Below are 25451 nucleotides of genomic sequence, written 5' to 3'. Positions count from 1 at the left end.
CGGCTAAAAAGAGCCCAACAATTCTTCCTGATTATAAGTTCCAGGCTTAGCTTTGTAGCCCTTAATGAAACACAAAAGCACAAGATTTCACATTGGAACAAAATCATCTCTGCTACTTAACTTACTAGGTCTCTATAAACACTAACTCATCTTTAATATTTGTTTTTAAACACAATCCTGATGCAAAATTTAACAGGAACCAATATTTCTCCTCCTTGTTAGGAGTAACATGTTCAGTTAGGCACCGTTCTTTTTACCTGGTGCTTTTAAACATATATTTTTATTTAAGAGAAGCAAGACTCAACCTTTGACAGAGGAAAACTTTAAAAACCAAATGCTTAATAAGAGCTTGAAGAGCTGAAAGCAACTTGCTACCAACAAAAAGCAGTATTTATTTTTTCTGAGAACCACTATTATTGTCATTAAAATAAAAAGTGATAGTGGGGTACGGTACACTCAATCCTGTTAATTAGGGAAAATGTGCATTTCTACATGACAAGGAACAGCAGGAACTGCACAAGAAACAAATCCTATAAGCAAAGGAGCATGGCTCTTGCAGTCAGCATCTCACCCTACGAAAGTATTTTTTCTCATACTTTTTCAAGTCATCAGTTATGCTAAGACTTAAAAACTGTTGGGTTCTTTCTTCTCTATCATGTCTCTTGTTTCTTCCTATCACAGAAATTTCAAAGAACAGTAAGAAAAATGGTTTAATTCCAGCAGTACAGCTCAAAAGGTTAACAGTCCCAAAGACGGAATAGTTGGGGCTCCCATTTACAAACATTAACTGTTTGGGCTGAAATCTTTCATGAGCATGATTTCCTCAATCTGAATTTTTTTTTTTTTTCTAAGTTTTAGCCTAAATGCTTCAGATTTTTCCAGGTTTATTTTCCCCAGCTTCATTCTTAATCAAAAATGTCTACACAGTATGCCAAATTTAATAAAAGCTAACAACTCCTGATCTAAAATCATTAGCATTTCCATACTTTGATGCATGATCTGACTTCACTTACATCTATGAAGGTCCCCTCATTTTTTATAAAGTGGGGAAAACATCCTGGGAAATAGGGAAAGAGAAGAAGAGAGAAGGAATGAATATGTTGCAGCTGTTTAATTAATTCTATAATTTAACAGTCAAATGTCAAAGAATTCTATCTGTAACAAAAATGCTACAGATCAGATCTGATCTTTGTCACTAAAATTGTGGCTGCTGCAGGCCTGGTCTGGTTCAACAGCAAAACTTACATCACCTGCTGCTTTAAATTTTATTTTGGTATATTCATTCTTACAAAATCCGTAGCCATCATTCCACAACAGTGCAGAAAAGGAAACAATCCAATTCAAACGCAAAGGGTACAAGAGCACATCCACCAGGAGCAACTGATTAGGAAACGCTTTAGAAAGTATGCAGCATACACCGTAATGTATATTGATACAGAGAGGAAAACAAAGCTGGTGAAAAGGCAAAGACTGCCACCAGATAAGGAACTAGCAGAACTAAAAACCAGAGGCTAGAAAATGGGAATACAAAAGTAAGTCTAGGGTGGAAGCAGGACCCTGCTGAGCAAAATCCTGCTGCTACACAGCCTTGACTCATCTCCAGAGCACTTCTGTTATGGGCTCTGGATTAACAGGCTCTGCCGAAAAAAAGGGCTTACACGGACTTGTAATTCAATACAGAGCCACACATGCATGCACAAATAGCCCAAATAAAAATTACACAGACATTCTGGCAGGACATTGGCTCTTCAATCTGGACACATACATTATGATGTTAAGTGCTAGGTTAAATGACCAACAGCCTTACGTGGAAAAAAATGGAAAGGAGGTTATGCGAACTGGCTTAAGTTTCATATATCATAGGCTGGATTTGGCAAATCCATCTCATCTCTGAAGAGCTTACATACTCTTTGGAATGATACAGTATCTAAATATGGCATGATGATTAAGATGAGGCACATGAGAATTAGAATATGCAATCTGAGCATCTCTCAGATCTTGGTCATTGCCTTCTGTCTCCATTTAAACTGTTAAAAAATTATATGGCACCAAAATTATCAGCAAAAGGTTCTCACCAAGTCAAAGAAAAAAAATGTATTATATTCAAAAGCTGTGCATGACTCCAGAGTTACATATATGTTTACATACTCCTCATATAAAAATGACTACTACGGAATACTTGTGACAAAATTTTGATATAAATTTTATTGAAGGATTTCATCCAACTGTAGTGTTCAAAATACTAAAACTTTATGGAAGTGGAACTGATATGCAATATTACGAACACTGCAAAAGCTCTTAAGTTATAAAAGATCTTGGTGTATTAATACGACACTCCTAGGATTACTGTATAAAGCTTGGTCAAGGAGGTGAAGTTATTATGCACTGGCTTATAAAGTACTTCTGTGGAAAACAACCAAGAGGGAGGTGACTGAACAATTTCTCCAGTAAGGAAACTCTGTTCAAACAGTGGGTAGCAACCAAAAGACAGCTCCTCACTCTGGATTTGGACAGCTATCCGTAAATTAGAACAGACTAAGAGTGTAGTAAGGTGACTCCTTGGAAGTCTGAGAACGGTTAGGTACCTGCAAGCTGTAACAAGAAAACAAGCAAACAGAAAGGCTCTGCTGAAGTAAAGCCTTCCAGGGCTTCCTGGTGAGTTCCAGGAACACAGGCATCTGCACAGACAGATTTATAAGATATATGGGATCTCAAGTTCTTTTAATCAACAGCTCTAAGCGATCTCCATCTTTAAGAAAAAATGCTCACTGTATCACTTTTATTAGCTTGATTCATAGTAGGGTGCACCTTTCCTTCTAAGTTAAGTTGTTGAGGAGCCCTCAAGGAGAAAAATCCCACCTCTTCCAACAGGTACACTGCAAAAGCTTGGTTCTATGCATAAGCCCTTGAAAATCCTCTATTAGAAGATGTTACAGAACTATATGCAGATTACAGGAAGAAAACTCAACGTGGCTTCATAAGCTTTTGGTCATCGGTTAGTTAAATGACTGTTGTAGAAAACTGCAATATCAGAACTATCGGAAACCTTATGGGTTAGAAGCGATTAATAGAAGCAGGACTGGTCTATTAAGTTTTTTTGAAAGCTTTAATTAGAACTAAAGAAACCCGCAGAAAGCTGGTGTTTAAAAATGTCTGCATCCTCCTAACTTAGGCAAATATTTTTATCTAAAATGGTTTACATTCGCTCGGGTAAGCACACATTTTCATTTTAGCAGAATCCTACAACCTGCAGGTTATGTTACTCTGGGACTGCCATTTGTCCTCTATCTTCCACAACCCCTATACTTCTGTTAAGATCTGTTATTTTGTGATTCAATTTCTTACTTAAGAAGGGAAAATTACTATTATATCAACTCAAGTCTCACTGTCATCAATACAGCAGAATACAGGAAATTTTTACAAATAATGATTTATCATAATCTAATCAAGTTGACCTGCTTTCCAGGTTACTGTTTGTTTTCAAAGCCAAATCAGTAAATTAAAACTCGATTTTTTACAATTAACTGGCAAATGCGTTGTTTGTACTCAGGATTTCAGATGCCATAAAACATGTTAAAAGTACACAGTAAGCTTCACTAATTCTGCAAATTAAGTCTCTCAAAATGCTAAAGTTCTTCAAGCGGAGTTATTCATCAACTCCCTTACTCATTACAGAGAAAGAAAATGCATTCTTTTAAAAAGAAGCACTCATCTGTAGAAGCTTTCTAATTAGACTGGTTCAAAGCATGTGCAACATGACAGTTTCGTACATGGTTTCAACATTTTAATTGGCAGAAAATCCTTAGAGCTGCTCTACAAATCCTCTCGGTAATAAGGCAGGGTCAACTCTTGCTACAGTGAGGCTACCCCACAAAACAATTTGCTCCCATATAAAACACACAGTATATTCGCTTTACAGCAATGTAGGAACAGTTAACAAGACAGTAGCTGTGTTGCTGTAGGAGATTTATGTACAACAAGTTAATTATTTTAATGACTCCAGCATTGTTAAGAAAGACTACCAGCAATGTGTACTTTCCAACAGCTACTAACATCTATGAAAGTGTAGTTACTTCAAGCTTTATGCCTAACAATGCTAGTAAGCACCTATGGATTAATCAATATTCCCCATATTTTTATTTTCAAAATATGGATTTTTACTCAAGGCACACACACATCAAAAAAATTAAAACTGCCAACAGAGGATTTTGACTGAATAGTTCTCATATGCTTAAGAGAGAAGTAGTATGGAATAACTGACATTGGAAGTCAGAAAAGGGAACTGTTGTCAGGAATGGCAGTTTAAATGCTCTTGCATCGTGCTTAAATCCAATTTAAATGCTCTTGCATCTTGCTTAAGTCTTTGTATTTCTTAAGATCACAAAAAATTCTGGATGCCAATTCTAGAAATTTGCCTCACACCTAGAATATAAAAATGGTGACACCTGAAATTATATTTTCCAGCGAATGAACTGTGATGAAAGTGCTTTTCTCTATTCCTGAATTAATTTATCCAGGTCAAATGTATTAAGAAAATTTGTGCCAAAGTAACACTGAAATTTTCCAACTTTGGGATAAACATATGGACCACCTCAGTCACACTAAGAGAAAAAGACATTTTACGTGATGGAAATAATCCAAACTCTGTGTGCACTTACTCATCCCTAGAGGTCCTTCTGTCTCCAAAGATTCTGTACCTTGCCTATGTTCCTACTACAAGAGTCCAACTTCTAAAGATATGTGTGAAGAAGCCAGGCCAAAATGCCCGAGCCATATGCCCAACGATAGGACATCAGGCCTCAACGATAGAAAACAAGAAAATCAATAAAAATAAGCAAACAAAATAAGAAGTGAAATTTATGAAAAAGGATAAAAAGGTACAAGAAAGGTAAGTATGCCCCCGTGAGCCAAGGTGACTTCAAAGAAGCTGTTATACCACCAAACAGGATGCTGTCTCCTGACTTAAAGGAGCATGCCGTCTCAGATTTCTTCTAATGAATATGTTAAATTTAAACTATTTGTTTACTCCATAGTCAATGCTAAGTTATATGACATTTCAAACTTTGAAGTTAATATTTACAATGCAAAATACTTTTATAGGCTTTGGATGTTGCACACCTACCTGATGCACCTGTTTTATCATTATGCTCAACTGATGAATTTTTACTTTTCATAAAATCTTCAAGCTCATCATAATGTACAATACAAAGCCTTCTCTCGATCTGGTATAGCAAAGCAGGACACATGTATATGAACAATTCAGGAGATATTGGAGAGCCGGTTTCCAGACCATAGTGCCGTAGCAGCTGGGTAACATTTAGACACTGCAAGCAAATTGTACAAACAAATCAAATATGAAAGCAACTATCTCATTAAAAACTACAGTTATGGAAAATTTAGCATATGATTCAAGAACACAAACAGAAAGTATAAACTCTGGCCCACAACATTCCACCAGAGCTAAAACATGTCTAAGCTGATCTAAGTGGTTTACAAGGGGAAAGAAAGAGTAAAAATATCTGCACTACAAACTCAGAGACTCCAAACACCTAAGTCATTTTTGATAAATATCAATGAATATGAGTTTCCATATTCTTTACCATTACACAGTATAAGCACTGAAGAGTGAGCAACAGGAAAGGAGTAGGACACAAATCCAAAACAGGTTTTCTAACACTTTTCCTTATCTACCAACCTTTTGGGTTTGGAGTTTCATTTTTTAATTCAGTTTAAAACCTCAAATGTGGCACTGACTCCCATCCTTTCCTATTCTTGTTTAAAACCATGATATCAAAATGTCCTGCTTCTGTAGCTAACTGTAATGGGCAAGGGAAAGTGTATTTATGGTCCTGGCAGGAATAATGGATGCTGAAGGGAGAAATGGAGTAGCTTACACTGAGCACGGTGCTACAGAAGTTACATCTATGCTGCTTCACAGTCTCTCAGGACAAAGAAATTAGAAGCATATTGAAAAGATGCAGGTGTTTCTTTTAGGAAAGAGTCTCTGCAGTTTCCAAAAATGTTAATGATCTTAGAATCAGAAAGAAGTCCAAAAGTGGCGGGGGGGGGGACACGGGGAGCAGGGGGAGGGGAGCAGGGTGAAGTATTCATGAATATTGGGAAGGGAAAAAAAAACCCACCTGTAAGCAGGGTATCTCAGCAAGCTTCACGGATCTCCTTTATACAGATCAATAGACAAGAAGATAGATCTCAGAGGAAAGATGGGCGATGGACAGACAGAAATGAAAACTCTTAATCTCAAAACTGTGGCCATGATCTTGAGAGTTTTCACTCAGCGACCTGTACTATGCAACGGTCACAGACATGCTGCTGTGTTATTTCTGGGTATGCACCTTGAATTAGTATCTAACAACAGTGAAAGTCAACTTAATGGTTCTCCATTTCATACTCACCTCTTCACGATCACGTTCATCCTCATTATGATCCTTACGACTACGTGTTGAAAAAATAGCGTGTTTTCTTACATGAGGTTCCTCTCGCTTGCTGGTATGGTGGTGTCCATCCTCATTACCTAAACTGGACTCTTGATGTCCATGACTAGAAGAACGATCACTACTGTGTTCATGATGGTGTCCATGCAAGTGAGATGCGTCATGTACATGATCATGTTTATGAACACGATTGTGATCACCTGGATTATGATCTGGGGCATAATTCTGTGCAGCAGCTTCTGAAGTGTCACTGATCTTTTGCTTCTTCTTCTGTTTCCGTTGTTTTCTTTCTGGCTGATTCTGAGTTGTGTTTGTCTCTGTTGAAGGCTCATGGTTCTGTTCTTCATGTTCACTATGACCAACTGAATCATCAGGAGAATGATGTGTACCATTATGGTCATGATGATGTAGACGAGGGTGGCGATGATGGTGATGGCGACTCTGGTCACGAATGTGTTTGCCATCATCTTTTACTGATGGCACTACTGCATCTCTCTCGGGTTCACATTTATGGTTTTTCTTTGCAGCCATACCAGTCGTGGTTTGGTTTTCTGGACCTGCATGGCTATGAGGATGGTTATGCGAGTGAGTATGCTTTCCTTCCTGTATTTCTAAAGCGTATAAGTGAGAAACATGATCATGGCCAATATCATCATGATTTATCATCACTACTTTTACCTCTCCTAAACCAAGGCTTATTAACAGTTTTTCCAGGCCAAAAAAAGATAATCTTCCATTTTCACCATAACGATCAAAAATCTTTTCAATGTAGTGTTTTTGTTCATTTTCAGCTTCCAACGTTGAAAATTTACTCGGCACAGATTCTGTTCCTCCGTTATGGAAGTAGGATGCATTTGAGATCTGATAGTCATTATGGTAGTGTACACGTTCCTCATGAGGACCATGGTCATGTCCATCTTCATGGCAATGATTGCACTGATGAAAGATAAATGTCAGCAAGCAAATGATGCAAAATTTTGTGTGCATGTGTACCTTCATCTCTGTTTCCTACAAGAAACACAAGGGGAAGCACTTAGGTGTAAAAACAACCTCAACATTGGTACCACATGAGCTTCAGTCTGGTACTTGTACCAACTAAGTGACTCTCAAATCTTTTTAAAAATTGGTGTTAACAGGATAACAATTATGGTATTTTTACTGCAGAAATTGTATTAATATACTTTTATTATCCAACAGTAAGATGGAGTCTGTGTATTTTAGAGATGCAGTCTTACATACCGTACTTACAGGAGGTAGTTACAAGAAAAAGATCAGCATTTACAGTCAGTCAAAACTGAGCATTTTTTGTGTATGTTTTCAGAGACATCTATGCTTATGATAGCCCATAATATTGAAAATGTCGTTAAAACACAAGCTGCAAAAGAATAGAATTATTTTTAAAAATACTATATTTTCTTATTTATGAGGTTGTCAGGCAGATAAAAGTCAAAAACCCACACAACATTTGTTCTTATGTGCTGCTAAAGTACCTCCACACTGCAAAGTCCCTATTTTGAGTGGTAACTAGTGGTTTAAAAATTAGTTGTCATCATTAACCAACTTCAATGTATTGCTTAGATGTTCATATTTTTAGTATTTTTTACTTAGATGAGCTTACCAATTTCAAAGATCTGCATGGACATTAATTTTAAAATAAGGTTATATGCAAAATGTCTGTTTATGCAACTTGAAAAATACTGTTAATGCTGATACACTATCAAAGTAGTTAGTGCTGATTTACAGAAATTATATCACCTAGACAACATGGTTTTCTAAATGTAAGAAACTATTCAATATCAGGTAATGAAAAGGACACTGCAGAGTCTACTTTGTGTTCAGAGTTGAAAACACTTCACTATTTTACAAAATACGCCAGCTTTATTTTGCTTACATCTGCCAGCAAAAAAAAAAAAAATATATATATATATATAAAACTGGAATCATTAGTATAAAAGAACCTTTTAAGAAAAAAGTCCAAGTTTATGTAAAAATGTTATCAAACTAGAAAGCTAAAGATAAGTCGAGAGCTGTATTTCACGACTTCTATTTTACAGAGATTTATTTTAGGTATAGAATAACCTCTATCATATATGTTTTTAAAAAAAATAATAATAATTTAAACACTGCCAGGGTTTTCTAGCAACACTTAATTTGTTCTACTCGGTACCAAGCCAAATAAAGTGTGTAACATTTATCATGGTTCTGCTAAATACATGTAGCCCTCTGCTAGATACATCAAGCCCTCTGATCACCAAAGTAGCAGACAAGAAAGCAGCATGGAACTTTAAACAGCTGAATAACTATTTTGAACAGCTTAACAGAGCTGATTAAAATAGACAAAGTCAGTAAGCACAGGAGTAGGGCTTTTACACATAACTACCTGAATTTACAATATGACTGAGAAGTAACTGAGAGCTCAGAGGCGGATAAGGACAGAACTGCATCCATCCCACTTTTTGTACACTCAGATGCTCTCAAAACACCGTGGCATCCGCGAGGACGTAAAGTCACAGGAAAACAGGTCACATACACTTTAATTTCTTCTTACACTGCAAGCAGATTTAAGTCTTCACGTGCACCTTGAGTAGAGCTGCAACTGGCCCTACATTCACAAAGACACAAGCGACCTGATCAACACATCCTCAGTGCTACTGACTTTCAGCAAAGAGATGGTAGCTGGGGTTGTTCTTTCGAAAGGTGCTTCGTGAAAAGTGGTGAGGAAAGTGCTTTGCAGCAAAGCACAAACACTTAAAGCCCATTTTAATTTCCCAAAATATTAGACTGATGTTTTGCTCTTAAGCACTTACAACCATATTAGTGCACCCAAAGAAAAAAAAAAATCTCATGGACATTCCTATACTTGCAACAGGTTGACATGGAAAACGAATCAGAGTTAAAAAAGGGTTACCTTTTAATGTCTTTATATAGCAAACAAAATAGCAAACACAGAAGACTGGAGAAAAGTTTTCCTGTTAACCTCTACAAACACAAAACATGGAAATTCACTTTTCACTGGAGCTTCAAACACATGCAAGATTAAAAAAACCCCAAAAGATAGAACTACTGACCCAGTTACAAATGTAAGATCAGAAGAATATCTGTCAAACAGAGGCATCTGCATCAAAATTGGTTCCAGGGATATCAGATAAGTCAATGGGTAATCGTTGTACACAGTGTTTTATTTTTGTACACAACTGTTTTGTCATCACTCTGCAATGACCATAGTTGATCTCCAGTTCAATCACCTACATCCCAGTTACCGATTTAAGGGCTGTAACAAACCTTGCAGGTAATTTAGTAGGATGAGTTAATCCCCAAAATTTACTGAGATGTTATTTTCATATAGACTTTTTCACTCATGGACTCTATTTATGGCAACCTTAATGTTCTTCACTGGGATTAGTACAGAAACATTAAAAGCACCTCAAAGCACCTTCCAGAAGCTTCTTCCATTCTCCTTTGAGGAAACAGTAAGTACAGAGTTGTTACCGGTGGAGCAAAAAGAAACAGTTTGCAAATCTTTATTCGAGAGTCACTGGACTGAGTCAACCCTCAGATCGTACGATTGTCTGGAAACTCATTCCATAACCTTTAGATAAAGAACATATGCTACTTCTCACACAGGCCGAGAACCTGGGCTCTGTGACTTACATCATCCCAGGCAGCAGAAACATTCTGGCAGTAAGTAAAGGTACTGGATCAGGAGTATGGCTGTGGACAGAGCAACAGAGCTCCACATTTCTAAAGGAATATGCTGGTTTTCATCAACTGAGGATTTACAAAGTCAAATGTTGCCTAATGTGAAGAGCAGATTTTGGATCTGGAATAAGCAGTGAAGGTACATGCAAGGCAAATGAAAGCCCTGGGAGAAAGATGAACTTCTCCATGTTGGCACAGAAGACGGCAGCAGCAGGTGGGTACATGCAGTATATACTGTAATGATCTAGCAAATTGTTCAGTATCTTTTTAACTTCAGTTTCTCTGTACTGAAAACAGCACCTCAAGTTCAAGTAAAATGCAGTTTCCCAAAGGATACTACTGGTTTTTTTTAGATAAGACACCTTTTCTCCCCCTTTGTTCATAATGGTAACATAACCAGAATAAGCAAAGTCAAATAATTATTATTTAAACAAACACAATCCAGACTAAAATATCTCTACCAGGAAATTCAGGACTAAAGCATGTTCATAATCCTTTTCACAACCTCATGATCTTTTTCATGTGATTGTCTCATACAATGCTACTAATACATTACTTTAAAACTTCAGTCATGCATCCCTAATTGTGGTGTTCGGCTTTGAATGGTACCTTTCCTCCATGCCCTAACAGTTAAAATCATTTGTAACCCTCTGATCATGATTCATTGATGAAATACAAGAGGTGAACATTATCAGACTGATTTCAAAATCAATTAGATGTTTCACTATTTTCAATTAAAATAGTAATAACCGTAGCACAGTATTTTTAATCTTATATAATCTGCTGTATCTTCTACTGTAATTCTCGTTACAGAACAAAGGTGCTTACAAAACAAATGTACACATCATAAGAAGTCTCAAACAGAACAAGTATTACGAGTAGTTTCTTTTTAAACAAACTTCATTATTCTCTAGGCAATTAAATAGCTGTTATGTTCAAGCTGTCAGGCAGCATTTGCACATGCAAAATACTGGAAAGCTTAAGTCCAAATTCTACACATTTCAGTGGTACAGAATTGTATATAGTTGATCTCAATACAAGAACATTAAGACTCTTGAATATCTTCAAAAGTACATGGAAGGGCAGCCTGAGGAAAAGGCTACACGAAAGTTGAAAAAGATTCTGCCTATTATTGCTGCTAGCCATTGCATTATTTTATTCACTCAACGGATTCCATCCTGCCTCCCTGACTCAGAATGCAGAAAAATGGTGAACATTTACAATGCAGAAGATAAATAGTTCTGCCACACCAGCTGACATCTCAGAAAATGCACACAGGGCTGCCAAATGCACCCCATCCCATCCCCTCCCCTCCTTGCTCCTCAATGCCAGCAAATCGTTCATACCAAACACGGTGCGATGGCATATCCACACACACAGGTTTTAAATCAGAGAGTTGAGGTCAAAATACCTGAGCAGTACACCAGAGTTCTCTTTTCTGCTAGGAAAACTCACAATCTTTATGCTAAACCACTGTCTGCCTATGGCCTTTCATCTACTAAACTAAATGCATCTCTGATGAAAGTTGGCATTTTTTTACAACCTTTTTCATTCAATTTCCCCTGGATTCCTGAAAATTCTCCACAGTGCCTACTATTTCAACTGTTGTTCTTTTATAGCAGTTTATTTTTGACAAGACTTCATTTAAAGCCTCATGATATGAACATGATTTTGGGGGACATTTTTGTTTCTTTATCACCAACTGTTTCACTGAAACTAGAAAACTAGTTTGATAGTTAGGCTTTACTTAAAACAACAAACATTGATTCAAATAATGTGGTCATACAAAATTGAAACTCAATTGAAAGTCACATCTACCATGTTAGTAGACTATTTGAGGTGCCACACTTTCTTACCCCCAGCCTTTTTCCTGTCTTCTCCCAACAATTTTCATAATCTGAAATATTTGTAACATAAATGTACTAGATTTCTCCCCTTCCCACGCTCCTTCCCAAGTTATTTTAGTTACTGTCCCTTTTTGTTCAACTTTCTTTCCTTGCTTTCTCTGAATGATGTTCTGCCTTATTTTTTCTATCTGGAGAACAGATCTTTGAGAAATATCTTTGACTCGTCTAAGTACTCAGCTTGAATGCCACAATGACTAAAGTGCCTTAGCCAAGACTTCATGCACAACCCGAAGTTCCACACCAAATACCAAACACATTCTTCAGCTAAGAGAGAAATGAAAAAGACAAAAAGCATCAGAAATAAAGACAAAGCAATATTCTTACCAAAGATATTATCTGTTCAGTACCAAGAAAAGAAGCACCTACGTAATTCATTTCTACCAAGAACTACTCAGAATAACTCTATGAGAAATTGCCTTTTTTTAGAGAAGAGAGAAGTGTTTATTGAAATAAAGCCACTGATCACACAAAGACAGTCCGTCTTAAAATCCCTGAAAACTAAAATTCTTTCTTATATTGCAGGTATTTACTCCAACATACATGCAGGAGAGATGCCTGTAGCCCCCACCACTTTCACTCCAGAAAGTGTGCAATATTTCATGCTCATATTCAGTTCAAAAACAGGCTGGAATTTGAAAATCCAAATGAACCTACTCTTTATTTCCTAACAAATGTCAGAATATGAAGTCCTATTAAAAGAGCACACATTTTTAAGATAAATGATTTTTAAAACCTCTATTAATATGAAATTAATATATTGCTGTTACTGAAAGACATTTTAAGAAAGTCATAACAACTAAATAATAATCTCATTCTGTTTTATCAGTCTTAAGATGACATTAGCTTCTGGATATACAAATAGGAAAATATGCTATAGATCTAAAGTTATAATTAACGATTTCTAATTTTAGTTCTCACCCATCTCCTGTATTTTCGTCCCTCTTCAATTTCAGTAAAACAGGTTTGTGGATTTAAGTAAAACTCATTCATTTGAAAAATCTACAGCCCAGTAGGAGGGGCACTTTGTAAGAACAGACCATTAACTAATTGATCCAAGCCATATTTGCTAAGTTAATACCAGATAAGAAATAGCACAGAAAGCATTTATACATAACTGAACACACCACAGAAGCTTTTTAAAAATCTGAAATGTGAGGTATTTGAAATGCCAAATCCCAAACATACTAGAAAATTATCCCAAACATTAGTCATCTACTAGCTCAGTTATCCAAAAAGGGGCATTTATTTTATTTTGAACGGAAAAAACTGGACAGACTTCTTCAAAAGGACAGTTATTTGTAAGAAATTGCTGAGTACATGATCCTTGTAAGAGCTCAGAAGAATGCAAAAACAAAAGTTGGAAGTTCTATAAATATTAGTTCTGCTTACCAAGAATTAATTTTCAGTCTCTCATATGTAAACTGTATCTAGTCCATAAGTACATATTAATGCACAGAATTTATAATGGAGCTGGTCTGATTTTGTGACAATATTCTATGGTTCAGCTAAGTCCCGTTAAGATACCAGTGCTTGCAAGACTGAAATACTTCAAAAGATGAATGAGTCACACCTGCATTTTAAGATTTTATTTTTCTACAGGAAGTAACAAATGTTCTTGTTAGAACTAAGGCTGAAGTTCAACAAATATTTTAAGATGGTGTTTCATTTAAAGCAGCAGTCCTGCCCTCCCCCACAGCTTCATTCATTCATTTCCATTCCTACAAAACCATTTTTGTACACAAGCTCATTTGTTTGCTGACCTGTTCAATGTGCAGCTGTACAACTAGATTCTGCTGAAAAACAGCCTAAAAAAAGAAGTAAAAAAAAAGATTATTTTCAAGACAGATTACTTTTCCTATCTGGTTCACTGTGCAGCTGCACAAACACCATAGTTCACAGAAAAAAGAGCAACCTTGCTTCTGATGGCAACACCAACTTACAGATTTGGTCGATCTGCAGCCTAACAGTACTTTGGCTATAGAACAACTAAAACAATCGGCTACCTCAGAATGTAGTCAAATAACACTGAAAAAACAGCAAGGGACAAATTTCCTATTGAAAGCCACTTAAGAATGATTTCTCCAACTTTCCTGTCAACACAGAATACTGTTTGCAATAAAGTGTTAAAACAGCTGCAGTATTTTTTATTCTTCCTATTATTTAGACCACTATACCTATTTCATCCTTGCGCTATGTTAAAATACTTGCAGTACATTAAAAGGCATTAAATGCATATCACAGCTACAATCCAAAGAGGAATTATGTGAGTAAGGCATGTTTCTTTTACACACGCTATGCCAAATTAGTGCCTGGCAGCTAAAGTCCACTTCTAGAATTGAGAGGCTGCAAATTTTTGACTTGACAACATACACAATTGATTCAAATCTGTAGTTTTAAATAGAAGATTTAATTAATGAACCACTGTCATAGACTTTTCATAAGGCCCTCTGTCAACACACCGTCCAAATTCTTCTTAGCAAATTCATTCTGTTGAGTACAAACCAGGAGAACTACTACGCTTCTTAGAACAGATCCTTTTCCTATGAGTGTGAAGGAAACCTGGGAGACGACAGTTAGGAAGCCCTCACACCTGGAGTTAGTGAGTTCCCAAAGCTGTCCTTCATCAGTAATCGTGGGAGACAAAAGTGTTTGTAAAGACATCTTGGCAGATTCAGAAGTAGCACCTTAACCAGTCTGACCTGTGATATAAAATAGTCCTGTGTATTTCAACAAGAAGATCCATGAATAAAATGCCCAGCTGAACCAAAAAATGTGTAATTTCTATCACATTCAAAGTAAGACCTCAACAGAAGTCATAACATTGCCTAGCTCTGATTTATTTCAGCCAAGATTATTCTTAAAGATCTACATGGCTACCCATCTGTGGGATGATCAAGGCAACCATTCAAATAGATACAAATACTGATTGACTTCAAAAATCACCCACAATTAACTACTAATCTTTCTTAGCAAAGTATTAAGGAAACTTTGAAGGGACAGATCTTCAAAGCAAATGAATGAAAAATGTAGTATTCAATATCCAATATTACTCTTACTGCAAGATTAGAGACAGAAAACAGGAAAGGAAGGAGAATTCCTAGAGTCTTAATCTAAAATGCAAGCAGAGATGTCTTCTTAGCCAATCTAATTAAAAATACTGATGGGCTAAAACTGAACGAAATCTTAAAAATATCTTTACTTCCCTGTGTCCACCACATTTCAAGTGTGGTACATTCACAGAGGAACAAGGACAGATACTATGGAATGTGAGACTGAAACCCACTAATTTGATACATCCGCCCAGTTACATGAAACCTGTCAATGTCCATTAATAAGCAAGTCAACAAGCTTCTTGTGATTTTTCCAATATTAAAATTTAAAATGATTTCTACTGTCAGAATATGGTACAAAAAGAAAAAAAAAAACTGAAAGGAAAAAAAAAAGGAAAAAAGCACTCCTTGCTGCCTCTAACCTTTAACACAAGTAACTAGTAAGCATACCTCGAAGCAAAGTCAGTATTTTGGAGGAACAAGAGCATCCCAACTAATCAAGAAGCACACTCCCGGAAAGGTGGTGTAAAATATTTGTAGTTTTTATCTTTTTGACAAACAGAAATGGTGTGGCAGCCTACCACTGAAATCATGGGTTATCAAATTCCTCTGTGAAAGACGTTTTATGCTCTTTGCCACTGAAGGCTGAAAACAAATGAAAACTGGACTCTACCTCTAAAATCAAAGGATCAATACTTGTGACCATTATTTCACAGGTTCAACTTCAAAAATATTTAAGGTTCACAGATGTAAACATGAGTTTCTCTAACAAACACTTTTTTATTCCATGAGTCACTATTTTCTGTTAAAAATATCCTTCCTCCCTGCCTTTCCTTTTGCTACTGTAATTGACAGTACACCACCCGCTTCCAGAGTCTGCTGAGCACATCAGTCACATCACAAAATACTTGACTGCTACCCTATTAAAGCTATCCAAAGTAAATGCATATGTTGTCAGGGTTGCACAACTTTTCTACAAAATGAAGCCAAATTAAAATTGCTGTATTCCAAATTCCATGATTGACTAATTAACAGACTTGTGGTATAACATGGCTTAAACCACTGGGGTAAACTGACACACATCAGCGTAATTAAAATCTACTGGAAGAACCACTTAAGAATCAAGACAGTCACAGTCCATCTACACCTCCAAATGTATTTTACTTTTAACATATAAACCAGCACGGTTTAAAATATCATTAAGCATAAACAGTATGGGAGTTCAATCCCAAGAACAAACTTTTGATTCCAGTTAACCACAGTTTAAGATACATAAACATTTATGTGCTGGCAAAAGAGTCTGAGGCTTTACTTTTCTTATTTCTAGATGCACAACAGTTTCTTGTGACTCTTGATCTTCTTCATAGTCATTTAAGTTGTTATGATATCTAGTCAACAGAATAACATGCTGTCTCCTAGCAAGCCACCTCATTGCCAGGTTACAAAGTTGAAATACTTTAATACTGAGACCAGTATTTGGCATCCACATCTAGCTAATGCCATACAACAGTCCCCAGTCACAGAAGTCTTCAGTGTAGGGGGAAATCTCGTAACCTGATGCCTGAATAAAAAAAGGTTGATATACCTTTTTTTTTTAGAAATTTGGCAAGGCTAACAATGTATCTTATCTTTGTCCAGCATCCTCAAAGCAAAGCACAATAAGCAAAACCACTAAACAATATTTTCCTGTCTGATAAGCTAAGTTCAGTACTTATAAATTTCTGATTAAACTACATGTACTTTCTAATATAAAAGTACGTTACTGGTAACAGGACTGCAAGGTAGAAATGTAAAGGATCACACTTTGCTTATTGTCAAGAAAAGTAAAACCAAAGCAAACCATAACTGTGTGTACAGAATAGACATGAGCGGAGCACATGAGGTATCATTTCAGTATTTCACTGTGATTCAATCACTGCTTGGAACAACTGCGCAACATTTTTGGTAAGATATAGGAAAAAAAATCAGAAATTTATTTTTCCATAGTTAAAACACATTCACTTTATTTGAAGAACGATGTACTCCTTTCAATATTACCCTTAGAGAATATTTTGTTTATAAAATGTAATCAATCCTTCACCTTTCATGTCCACATTCTGAATTCATTGTTAGCAATTAAGCTACAGTAAAAGAAAAAATTCCAGTAAATTAATTTAATCGTAGGAACTCTCAGAACTTTCCCTTAAGTGACAATTTACATTTTTCAATTTTATTACTATTTTAAGAACTCAACAACAGTACACTGTCTTATTCCAATATACCATTCCAATTTGTCCATAGCCTAAACAACACACACACACAAAACCAAAACAAACAAAAATCCATACATTTTAAGGGGTTCTTGGCTTAAACTATACCACAATTAAACGATGAGAGGTGTTCTTATGCATCAAAGGCTAAAAAGCACCATAATAATTCACTCTTTCATTAGACAAATGCAGCCACTTAGCACTGACAAAACAGCAGTTTCTGTAGGGAGTACTAGACTTAGTCTTCAAAGACAGTGAAAGTATTTTTACATCATGTAGCATAACTGTTTACTGTAATTAATTTGAACCACAAAGCTTGATACAAAGAAGACAGGAGTAATAATAATTTGCTATATTTGCTGCCTTCTTATTAAAGCATCTCACCCTAATCTATTAAGAGTCAGCATAAAACACTCACTTCTCTCCCTACTATTGTACATATATTGTTAGCTAAAGCCAGCATGAGAATTTTTACCCAGCCAGTAAAAATTAAGTTCTGCTGGGACTCTGTACGTTACTCTGCAAGATACAGATGCATAAATTTACACTGCATGTTTTACAAAACTCAATCTCTTAAGTGTTGTACAAAAAAAATAACTGTAAAAAATAAGTTTTAGCATCCGAGGGAATTTAGGCTGTTTTTCTTCCATAACATGACAATTAAATAAAAATCCAGGATATCCTACAAGCATTAAGAAATTATCTATTTACAATAAAAAACATAAATGTTGTATATATACTGCTGCAGCTACTATATATATATATGACACTGAAGGCAACTGGACAGGTCAAGCACTACTAATATAATACAATGCCTCTGCTAGACAACTGCCTCAATAGGCAGTTCAGAACAGGAATGATGGGAAGTCTATCCTTTTTATGTATCGTATCAAACATCAGATAAATGAGACTATTTTATTTTTAGCATAAGAATGTAGCAGTGCAAGGCTACCACTTCATTTGGATTGTAGCCAAGCAGCATTATTTCTTAAGTTCTAATGTAAGCCAGTACAATTTAGAATTGCACTTCTAGGCTGAGGTATTGTCCTCTATAGGCAGACATTCAGGTCAGGAATAAATCAAACGCTCTATATTATGCAAACAAAACTAGCTAATAAATATGGCCTAAATGATAAGCTTTGCATTTCATGGAGTGAAAGTACTTCTCAAGGAGGTGGAGCCCTGACAAAAAAAAGGTCTTTCTTTGCAGGACTGGAGTACAGAAACTGCCCAGAGCCTTGAGAAGTAATACAATCATCAGTTAAACCACGGAGTATGATATTCCATTTGATGGTAAAGAAGCTCTTCTGTCCTGCTGTGTGTATGATATGAATGAAGTAGTGCCTACAGTCGCAAAATAAGTCTTAGTCAGACTTAGATGCATACCTGCTCCGTATTTCCTCTTCTAGGAAATACTTGGTTGTGCTAATTAATTATTTTGCAAGGTGAGTTAAACTCAACTTTCAGTGGTACAAATGACATACAAGTTACTACCGTGAACCTTAGGACCAGTCATCCTGGAATACAGTGCTACTCGGGCCTACTTAAATTGCAAATCAATATTAACAGAGATATAAACATTAACACAAAAAATCCATGTCAAGATTCACATTGAGTGATACCTTTTTGATGAGATTTACTTGGAGACTACATACATCTTTCTTTTGTTTTGCTTTGATACTCCAACCTAAGTATGGCTGCACACTACCATCAGCAATTAGCTTGGTTAAAAGAGGAACTATCTATAGAGCTCCAATCACCAATCAATTATCATTTACAGTTATGCTTCAGAATTAAAGGTATTATTTTTCTGCATTAATAATCATCACACTGCAGTTAATAAAAATGCTGCTGTAATAAATATGCAGAAAGATCAGTTTATGAATGCAGTACAAGTCAGGTAATCTTGAGATATCGTATCTTTATATGTAAACTGTACAACAGCACCTACCTGCAATTCACTTTTTATTATAGTGGCATTTGCTAGAAGCTGTGATTCGAAACTATTTCTAATGTGTTTATAACCTACGTGTAGAAACACTGTAAAAAGTCTCTGTGGAGGAGTTTGTAATTTTATGCAAATCCCGCAATCTTGCATATAAAACTTCCTTCCTGAAGAGCTTTTTATCTCACATATGCATTTTGTCTTACAAAAAGACTAACCACAGGAATACTTTTACACGACTTAATTTGATTAATGAGTTTCAGACATGATCATAGTTGTTCATTAACTTCCAGTATTATGTGTGTCTCTTTGTCACTTAAGCGCTAACTCAAATGCTTACAGAATACAATTTTCTATACCTCTTAGAGCTCTATAGTTTGTGAACTGTTAAGTCCTCTGTAATTAGTATTCCCCATGTTGTACGTATTTGGTACTTTAATATCAAGATTATATGACTGTCAACACGGAAGAAGAGGAGAAGGTTTCTATAGCAAACTTCATCATAAGACTACAGATATATTCCTCACAAGTGAAAACAAGATTTCTCTTAGGACTGTTCTTCAAAGAAAACCAAAACCAACCAACCAAAAACCACAACCAAACAAAATGCATAAACAAACAAACCTGGAGTTTAATTTTATTAAATTTCACTGCCAAAAATTTCTGATAAGCAAACTTATCCACAGATCGCTAGGTTCATTTTTCCAATTATCAAGATCTCTTCAGGAATATTTCTTACTCTGTTCATCTTCACAGAGCAGCAGTAACAGATCAATATACCTACATTCAGGCTCTCCAACAGACAATGCAGTTATAAATTCTGCAATAGGTCCACCTGTTTTAGCAGCAGTCTAATTTTGCATTAGCAAAAGCAGCAGGTTTTCTTCACTCTCAACCTACTGCTTTGGAACACAGCCAAGCTATAGCAAAAGTGATGGCCAGATGAGAATGAAGCTCCTGGGTCATCCAAAGCTGAGGGAGAACAGACAACAGCTCAGTCATTCCTCCTCTGCAGCAACACACAAGGAAGTCAGAAAATGCAGAGAGAAGATGAGGCAGCACAATGTGATACCTACATGACCAGAACATTTCCTACATGTAATTTCAATATCCCTTCTTCTCATAAGCTTTTGAGACTGACATCAGGAAACCACCATCTTCCCAGTCTTTCATGCTGGCTTCCAGCTTTTTGGGTATTAAAACCTGTACAGGGTTGGATTATCACAAGAAGTAACAAAACAATTGACTTCAACTACTTTTTAAACTAACTTCTTTACTCCTCAGATTTTTATGGCATAAAAAACCAAGAGAAATTGCACTGATCCCATAGCACATAATATTTTATGAATAGGTGGACTGATGTAGTGCATCTCTTTCTTTCCTTCAGGAGATTACAGCATAGGCAGGACACAGTTTCCAGCATTTAAACTGGGTTTTGAAACTTAATAAAAACCATTTGTTTTTATTAGTTTTGCCTAATTGGTACACATTTCCTTACCAGGTTTTATTAGGTATTTTTCAAATAGTATCTCAGTTGCAATTTAAAAACTATCTAAAAACAATCTAAATTCTTTCTGCATCAGATGTTACTTCAGACCTTTGTCAGCAAGCTAAAATTACTAGTTCTTGTTTAAGATTACTTCAGTAGCCCACCCTCCAAGATGAATACTTTCCATATGATAAAACTGTTTTAAATAGTTGCTCCCTAAATTAAGTTGGACTCCCACAGAAAAACAGGAAGTTATATTGATTTTCTTCACCTTAGGAGAACAGAAATTGCTTCCCGCAAGGCATGAACTCTAAGTACTCACAGAACTCCCCCTGCACCTTCAATTCTGTGAAGAGCATAGCTACACAAGAACAGAACTATGATTAAGCTTTTCTTCTTCTAAACTTCTATGTGTTAAGAAAAGAGTCAGGATATGTTCGGTTGACAATTCTGAAAACATGCTATAAAATAACATGCTATAATAGCAAACGTTCTGACAGTTGATAGCCAAACTGTAAAGAAAATGCTTTTTTGTTCTGATATAATTTTAATTGTTCACACATGCAGTTACACCTGTCCAACCCCAACGCTGTAGTTTGTAAAGATGCCAAAATCTCTCCACTAAGTTTCACCACAGTCAAGGACTGAATCTTAACTTAAACGAAAACTTTCATGCTTAAGTAGCTTGTGTAATTTTAATTCGGTAATTTCATCTGATGAAAACACATAACTGTTTCCAAATTCAGACTGATCTACCACTGATTTATCAAGTGCCCATCATAGGTTCAAAATAAACTTCCACTTCTGTAAAAACTATGACAGAAACAGGAATAACAGGCATTACAATAGGTACAATCATGATCAAACGATGTTAAAACTGGACAGCCAAAGCAAAAAGTCCAAACGTACTTCCTCTAGGTCTATATATACCCAAACTTGAAGTCCATGCTATCTCGGCACTACTTAAAAGTTTCTTCCTACTTGAATCAGCCACTGCTTTGCAGAAAATGTAGCATGAATAGAAGTATCTTATTTACAGTTGCTTGACTTAGTGAAGACCACGAAGGAAATCTATGCCAGGCTGGCTATGTTAATTTTTCCATGTGTATACATTTATCTTCTTTGCATAAATCAAACTATGCAAAAGGTACATACCTTACTAAGGTTTGCTACTGAATATTCAAAACGAATAGTTTATTAACATATAAGGCCTAAGTACATATGCATTCAATACACTCCTGCTGGCTTTTCACAACGTAACTCCAGAAAACGGATACTTACAATTTTACAAAAATCTTAGTTTAAGACTGCTAATTAAAAGTAGTTCCACGCACTGTAATAGATGAAAGTCAGCAGCAGGATCTGTGCTTTTTCAGGTAAATTTAACTTTCTGGAACATGCTTGAATTACCCTGATGATCCAATTTCATTAGACCTGCAGTACAATACCACCAATTGTAAGTTGGTTTAGAACAAAAATCTAGTAACCATGTAGTCATCTAATTCTTGCTTTGGAGCTTAGTATGCCTCACCAGTCCACACAGACTACCTATACCCCTACACATGAAACAGAAAGCACATTCTGCAGCAAAGGAAAATCCATGTTTTAAAACCAAATAGGATACCTGTTATGTATAGAAATAGTATTCTCTTTTTATGTAATTTTATCAGTTACTACTACCCAAAGGGACACTGTAACATACCAGTTGAACACCCCCCAGGAACTGCTTTAGTTAACTAGATGGCAATTGCTTCCGTATTTCTGAACACTAACCAGGCCTTCCAGTGTGCCTTTCTCAATGCTGTACCATGCTTCATGTATCAGGTTCCCTCAGTGTTATGGTACAACATCCTATCTTAATAAAAAAAAAAAAAAACTGGTGATTGTTACTTAAAGTCATAAAATGTTTGAAGTGCTAGAAACCAGAATTAGTTCTAACTCTGGCAACTCTTGCCCAGAAGAAAGGGTTCAAGAGCTAGTGGGTAAGAAAATTTTCACAGAATGGCGCTCAAAAACCACGAAGATAACTAATTTTAAGAGTAGTTTTATTTCGAAGTTTCAACGTTATGTTTCCAAACGTGCAGCATAAGCAGCAGAAATAGTTGAGAAGAGTAAATTAAATCCTTTCACTCATGATTCCTGTGTATGGTATGCTACAGCCACTGACGAACTCTCCTGATTCTCTCTTGCCTTTGCTCAGGGTTGTGTGCAGGTTACAGCCCGAGTGCAATTCTGCAGCTGTTAACGCTAGTTGGGATCATTAAGCCAAACAAGATTTAATCGCGCGGCTGGGTCATCATCCGTGATCACCATACTGTCCCGAACAAATACGGCACAATACCAGTCCCTCAAAATCCGTGACCCTCTCCCTGCAACACCCAGCGGGAAGGGGCAGAGAGCACCTTCCACCCATAGGGGGATCTCAACGTGTCTCCCCGGGACACCCCCACCCCAGCACAGGAAGGGTGCGGGAGGAAAGCGAAGCTCAGACAGTGAGGAGGGCTACATGCCCGGGGAAACCGCGGAGGCCTCCCCGGCCCGAGCCCGGCCTGCAGCGACCCCGCCGCCCGCGAGCTCAACGGGACTCCGCGGTGCTCGACGCCGCACCCTGCCACCCCCTCCCCACCCCCCAAATCCCTTTTCTCTCTCCGCCCCAAATGGCGAGGGGCAGTTACAGCCCCTCAGGCACATCCCAGGCCCCTCGCTGCGGGCGGGGGAGCGAGCAGCATTTACCTGCCGCATGGTCGCCTCAGGAAAAGGAAGAGCGGGGTCGGGGGGATGCGCCAGCGCCGCGCCTCGTGCTCCGCCGCCTCAGCGACGGGCAGGCTGCGCACGGCCCCCAGCCCCCCCGTCCCCTCTGGCCTCCCTCGCCCACCCGCGCAGCCCCAGGCCCGCCCGGCGGGTCTCGCCGCCGCAACGTGATGAAGCGGCCGCGCCGCCGTGTCCCGCTCATGCCGCTCTGCATCCCGGGTTGGTGGTGTCCGTTACTGCCGATCGCCACCGACTCCTTCTCCTCCCCCGTAACCCCCCCCGCCCCATCCCGCCGCCAGCCTGGGGCCGGCCGCCACCCGCATCGCAGCGCCGGCCGGTTGTGGGGGAGGGAATGTAAACAAATGGGGTTTTATAGCTACCTCACTCGAGTGCCGTGTGCATCTCCCTCTCCGCTCGGTACCAAACCGCCGCGGCGCCTCCTCCTCCTCCTCCTGCAGCTGCCGCCGCCGATACGCTATTCACCAACCACGGCTACGCCAGGCCCCGACGGGCTCCCCACGCTCACCCCTACGCACCATGCGGATCGGACTACACGGGCGGCCCCGCGGCCCGCTTTGCCCAATGCGGAGCCATTTCCTCCCGTGCACCCCCCGCCGCCGACTACGAAAATGGCGTAGCGCCTGTCTGCACCCACCCCCCCTTCCCTGCGGTGGCTTGCGCTCGTCACTCAAGAGATCGCCTCCGGGGGTACGGGCCGCGGCCCCGCGGCAGGCGGGTCCCGCACACTGCCGGCTGTAGCGCCCGCGCTCCGTCGGCTCCGGCGGGAGCTCGCACCCAGCGCTGCCTGGGCCGCCACTGCGGCGGAGGACAGCCGGCCGCTTAGCGGAGAGCCGGGCCCGGCCTGCGTGCCTGCCGGTGGCGTAGGGAGAAAGGGTCTTTGGGGGTTAGAAGGCTATTTCATGGACAGAGCTCGGCTTTCGTACCGAGGTGCCTTTCTGAGAGCCAGATGCGTATTTATTTAACCCTAGAAAATCCCGCCAGGCTTTCTCGTGAAATAAAAGCAAAATCTGTTTATCTAGATAACAAAATGACCCTCCTTTTTGAGGTGGAGCCCCTCATTGCCGCACATTTGATTCCTACACACCACCAACAGAATGAAACGTAATGCTGTATGTAAATTAAAACTTCTGGAACAACACTGAAGATCAGACCTAAGACCTACAGTGCATAAGAGTCCTTCACATCGAACACTATTTTAAAATAAACTAGCTTATTTTGTAATGGTTATTTACAGTGCAGTTGTAGGAACACTTCAAGTTTTAGGCCACTTTTCTGAAAAATTTGCATACAATTTTCACCATATTTTCCTCCAGAAATAACTGATGTTTCTATAGCAGGCTTCAATCTACAAGCAAACCTCCCCTTTATTTCCTAAGGAGGTGCAGATTTTTCTTCTAGACTCTGTATTACTGAATTGAACTAATTCACCTAATCCTTTCTAAACTTGTCCCTTTGGTTAAACCAGATGATTCACACCAGCACCGTCCTAAATCTGGCCTGGCAGAGCCAGGAACCAAGAAAACAAAACCAGTTTAAAATACTAAAAATGTAAAGAATAGTGTTTGTTTAGAAACCAAAAGAACATTGATATCTGTAAAACTCCGAAAATTGTATGCGTGAAACTGAAGTCACAGTGCAAAACAAAATCAGAGCAAACTCTTCTAGATAAGATGGGTTTTCATTATAAAGCAGATAACGTAAAAACCTGATAAAGACACATAGAGCTGTTAAACAGTTCTGGACGTAAGGCCACATCAGCTTTGTGCGTTATGCTACACTAATCTTTTGGTATGCGATGCTGAATCTTTACTGAACTTTTCCAATTACTTTTTGCTCCCCCCTCCCCTCAATCATTTTCACGTCCCAGTGACAGACTTTGGAATTTCAG

General features: G+C 38.0%; 1 protein-coding gene across 2 annotated transcripts in view; it reads right to left on the bottom strand.

Moving 5' to 3' along the window:
• The window catches only part of SLC39A10 (solute carrier family 39 member 10), a 39160-nt gene extending 15029 nt beyond the window's left edge, over positions 1–24131 (bottom strand). Inside the window, exons 1-3 of one of the 2 annotated variants that reach the window (XM_065840910.2) lie at positions 23923–24131; positions 6414–7460; positions 5123–5324 (exon numbers count right to left, since the gene is read on the bottom strand). In XM_065840910.2, coding sequence (XP_065696982.1) covers positions 5123–5324; positions 6414–7451 — 1240 coding nt within the window. In that variant the 5' untranslated portion in view covers positions 7452–7460; positions 23923–24131. Of the gene's footprint in view, positions 1–5122; positions 5325–6413; positions 7461–23524; positions 23815–23922 lie in introns of those variants that run through there. The other variant, XM_065840908.2, reaches the window with a different exon arrangement.
• Between the last annotated feature and the right edge of the window lie 1320 nt (positions 24132–25451).

The sequence above is a fragment of the Patagioenas fasciata genome, chromosome 7, assembly GCF_037038585.1.
Source record: "Patagioenas fasciata isolate bPatFas1 chromosome 7, bPatFas1.hap1, whole genome shotgun sequence".
NCBI classification, from domain to species: domain Eukaryota; kingdom Metazoa; phylum Chordata; class Aves; order Columbiformes; family Columbidae; genus Patagioenas; species Patagioenas fasciata.
The sequence above is the reverse complement of the archived record's forward strand: the minus strand, read 5'-3'. Positions and strand labels throughout refer to the sequence as shown.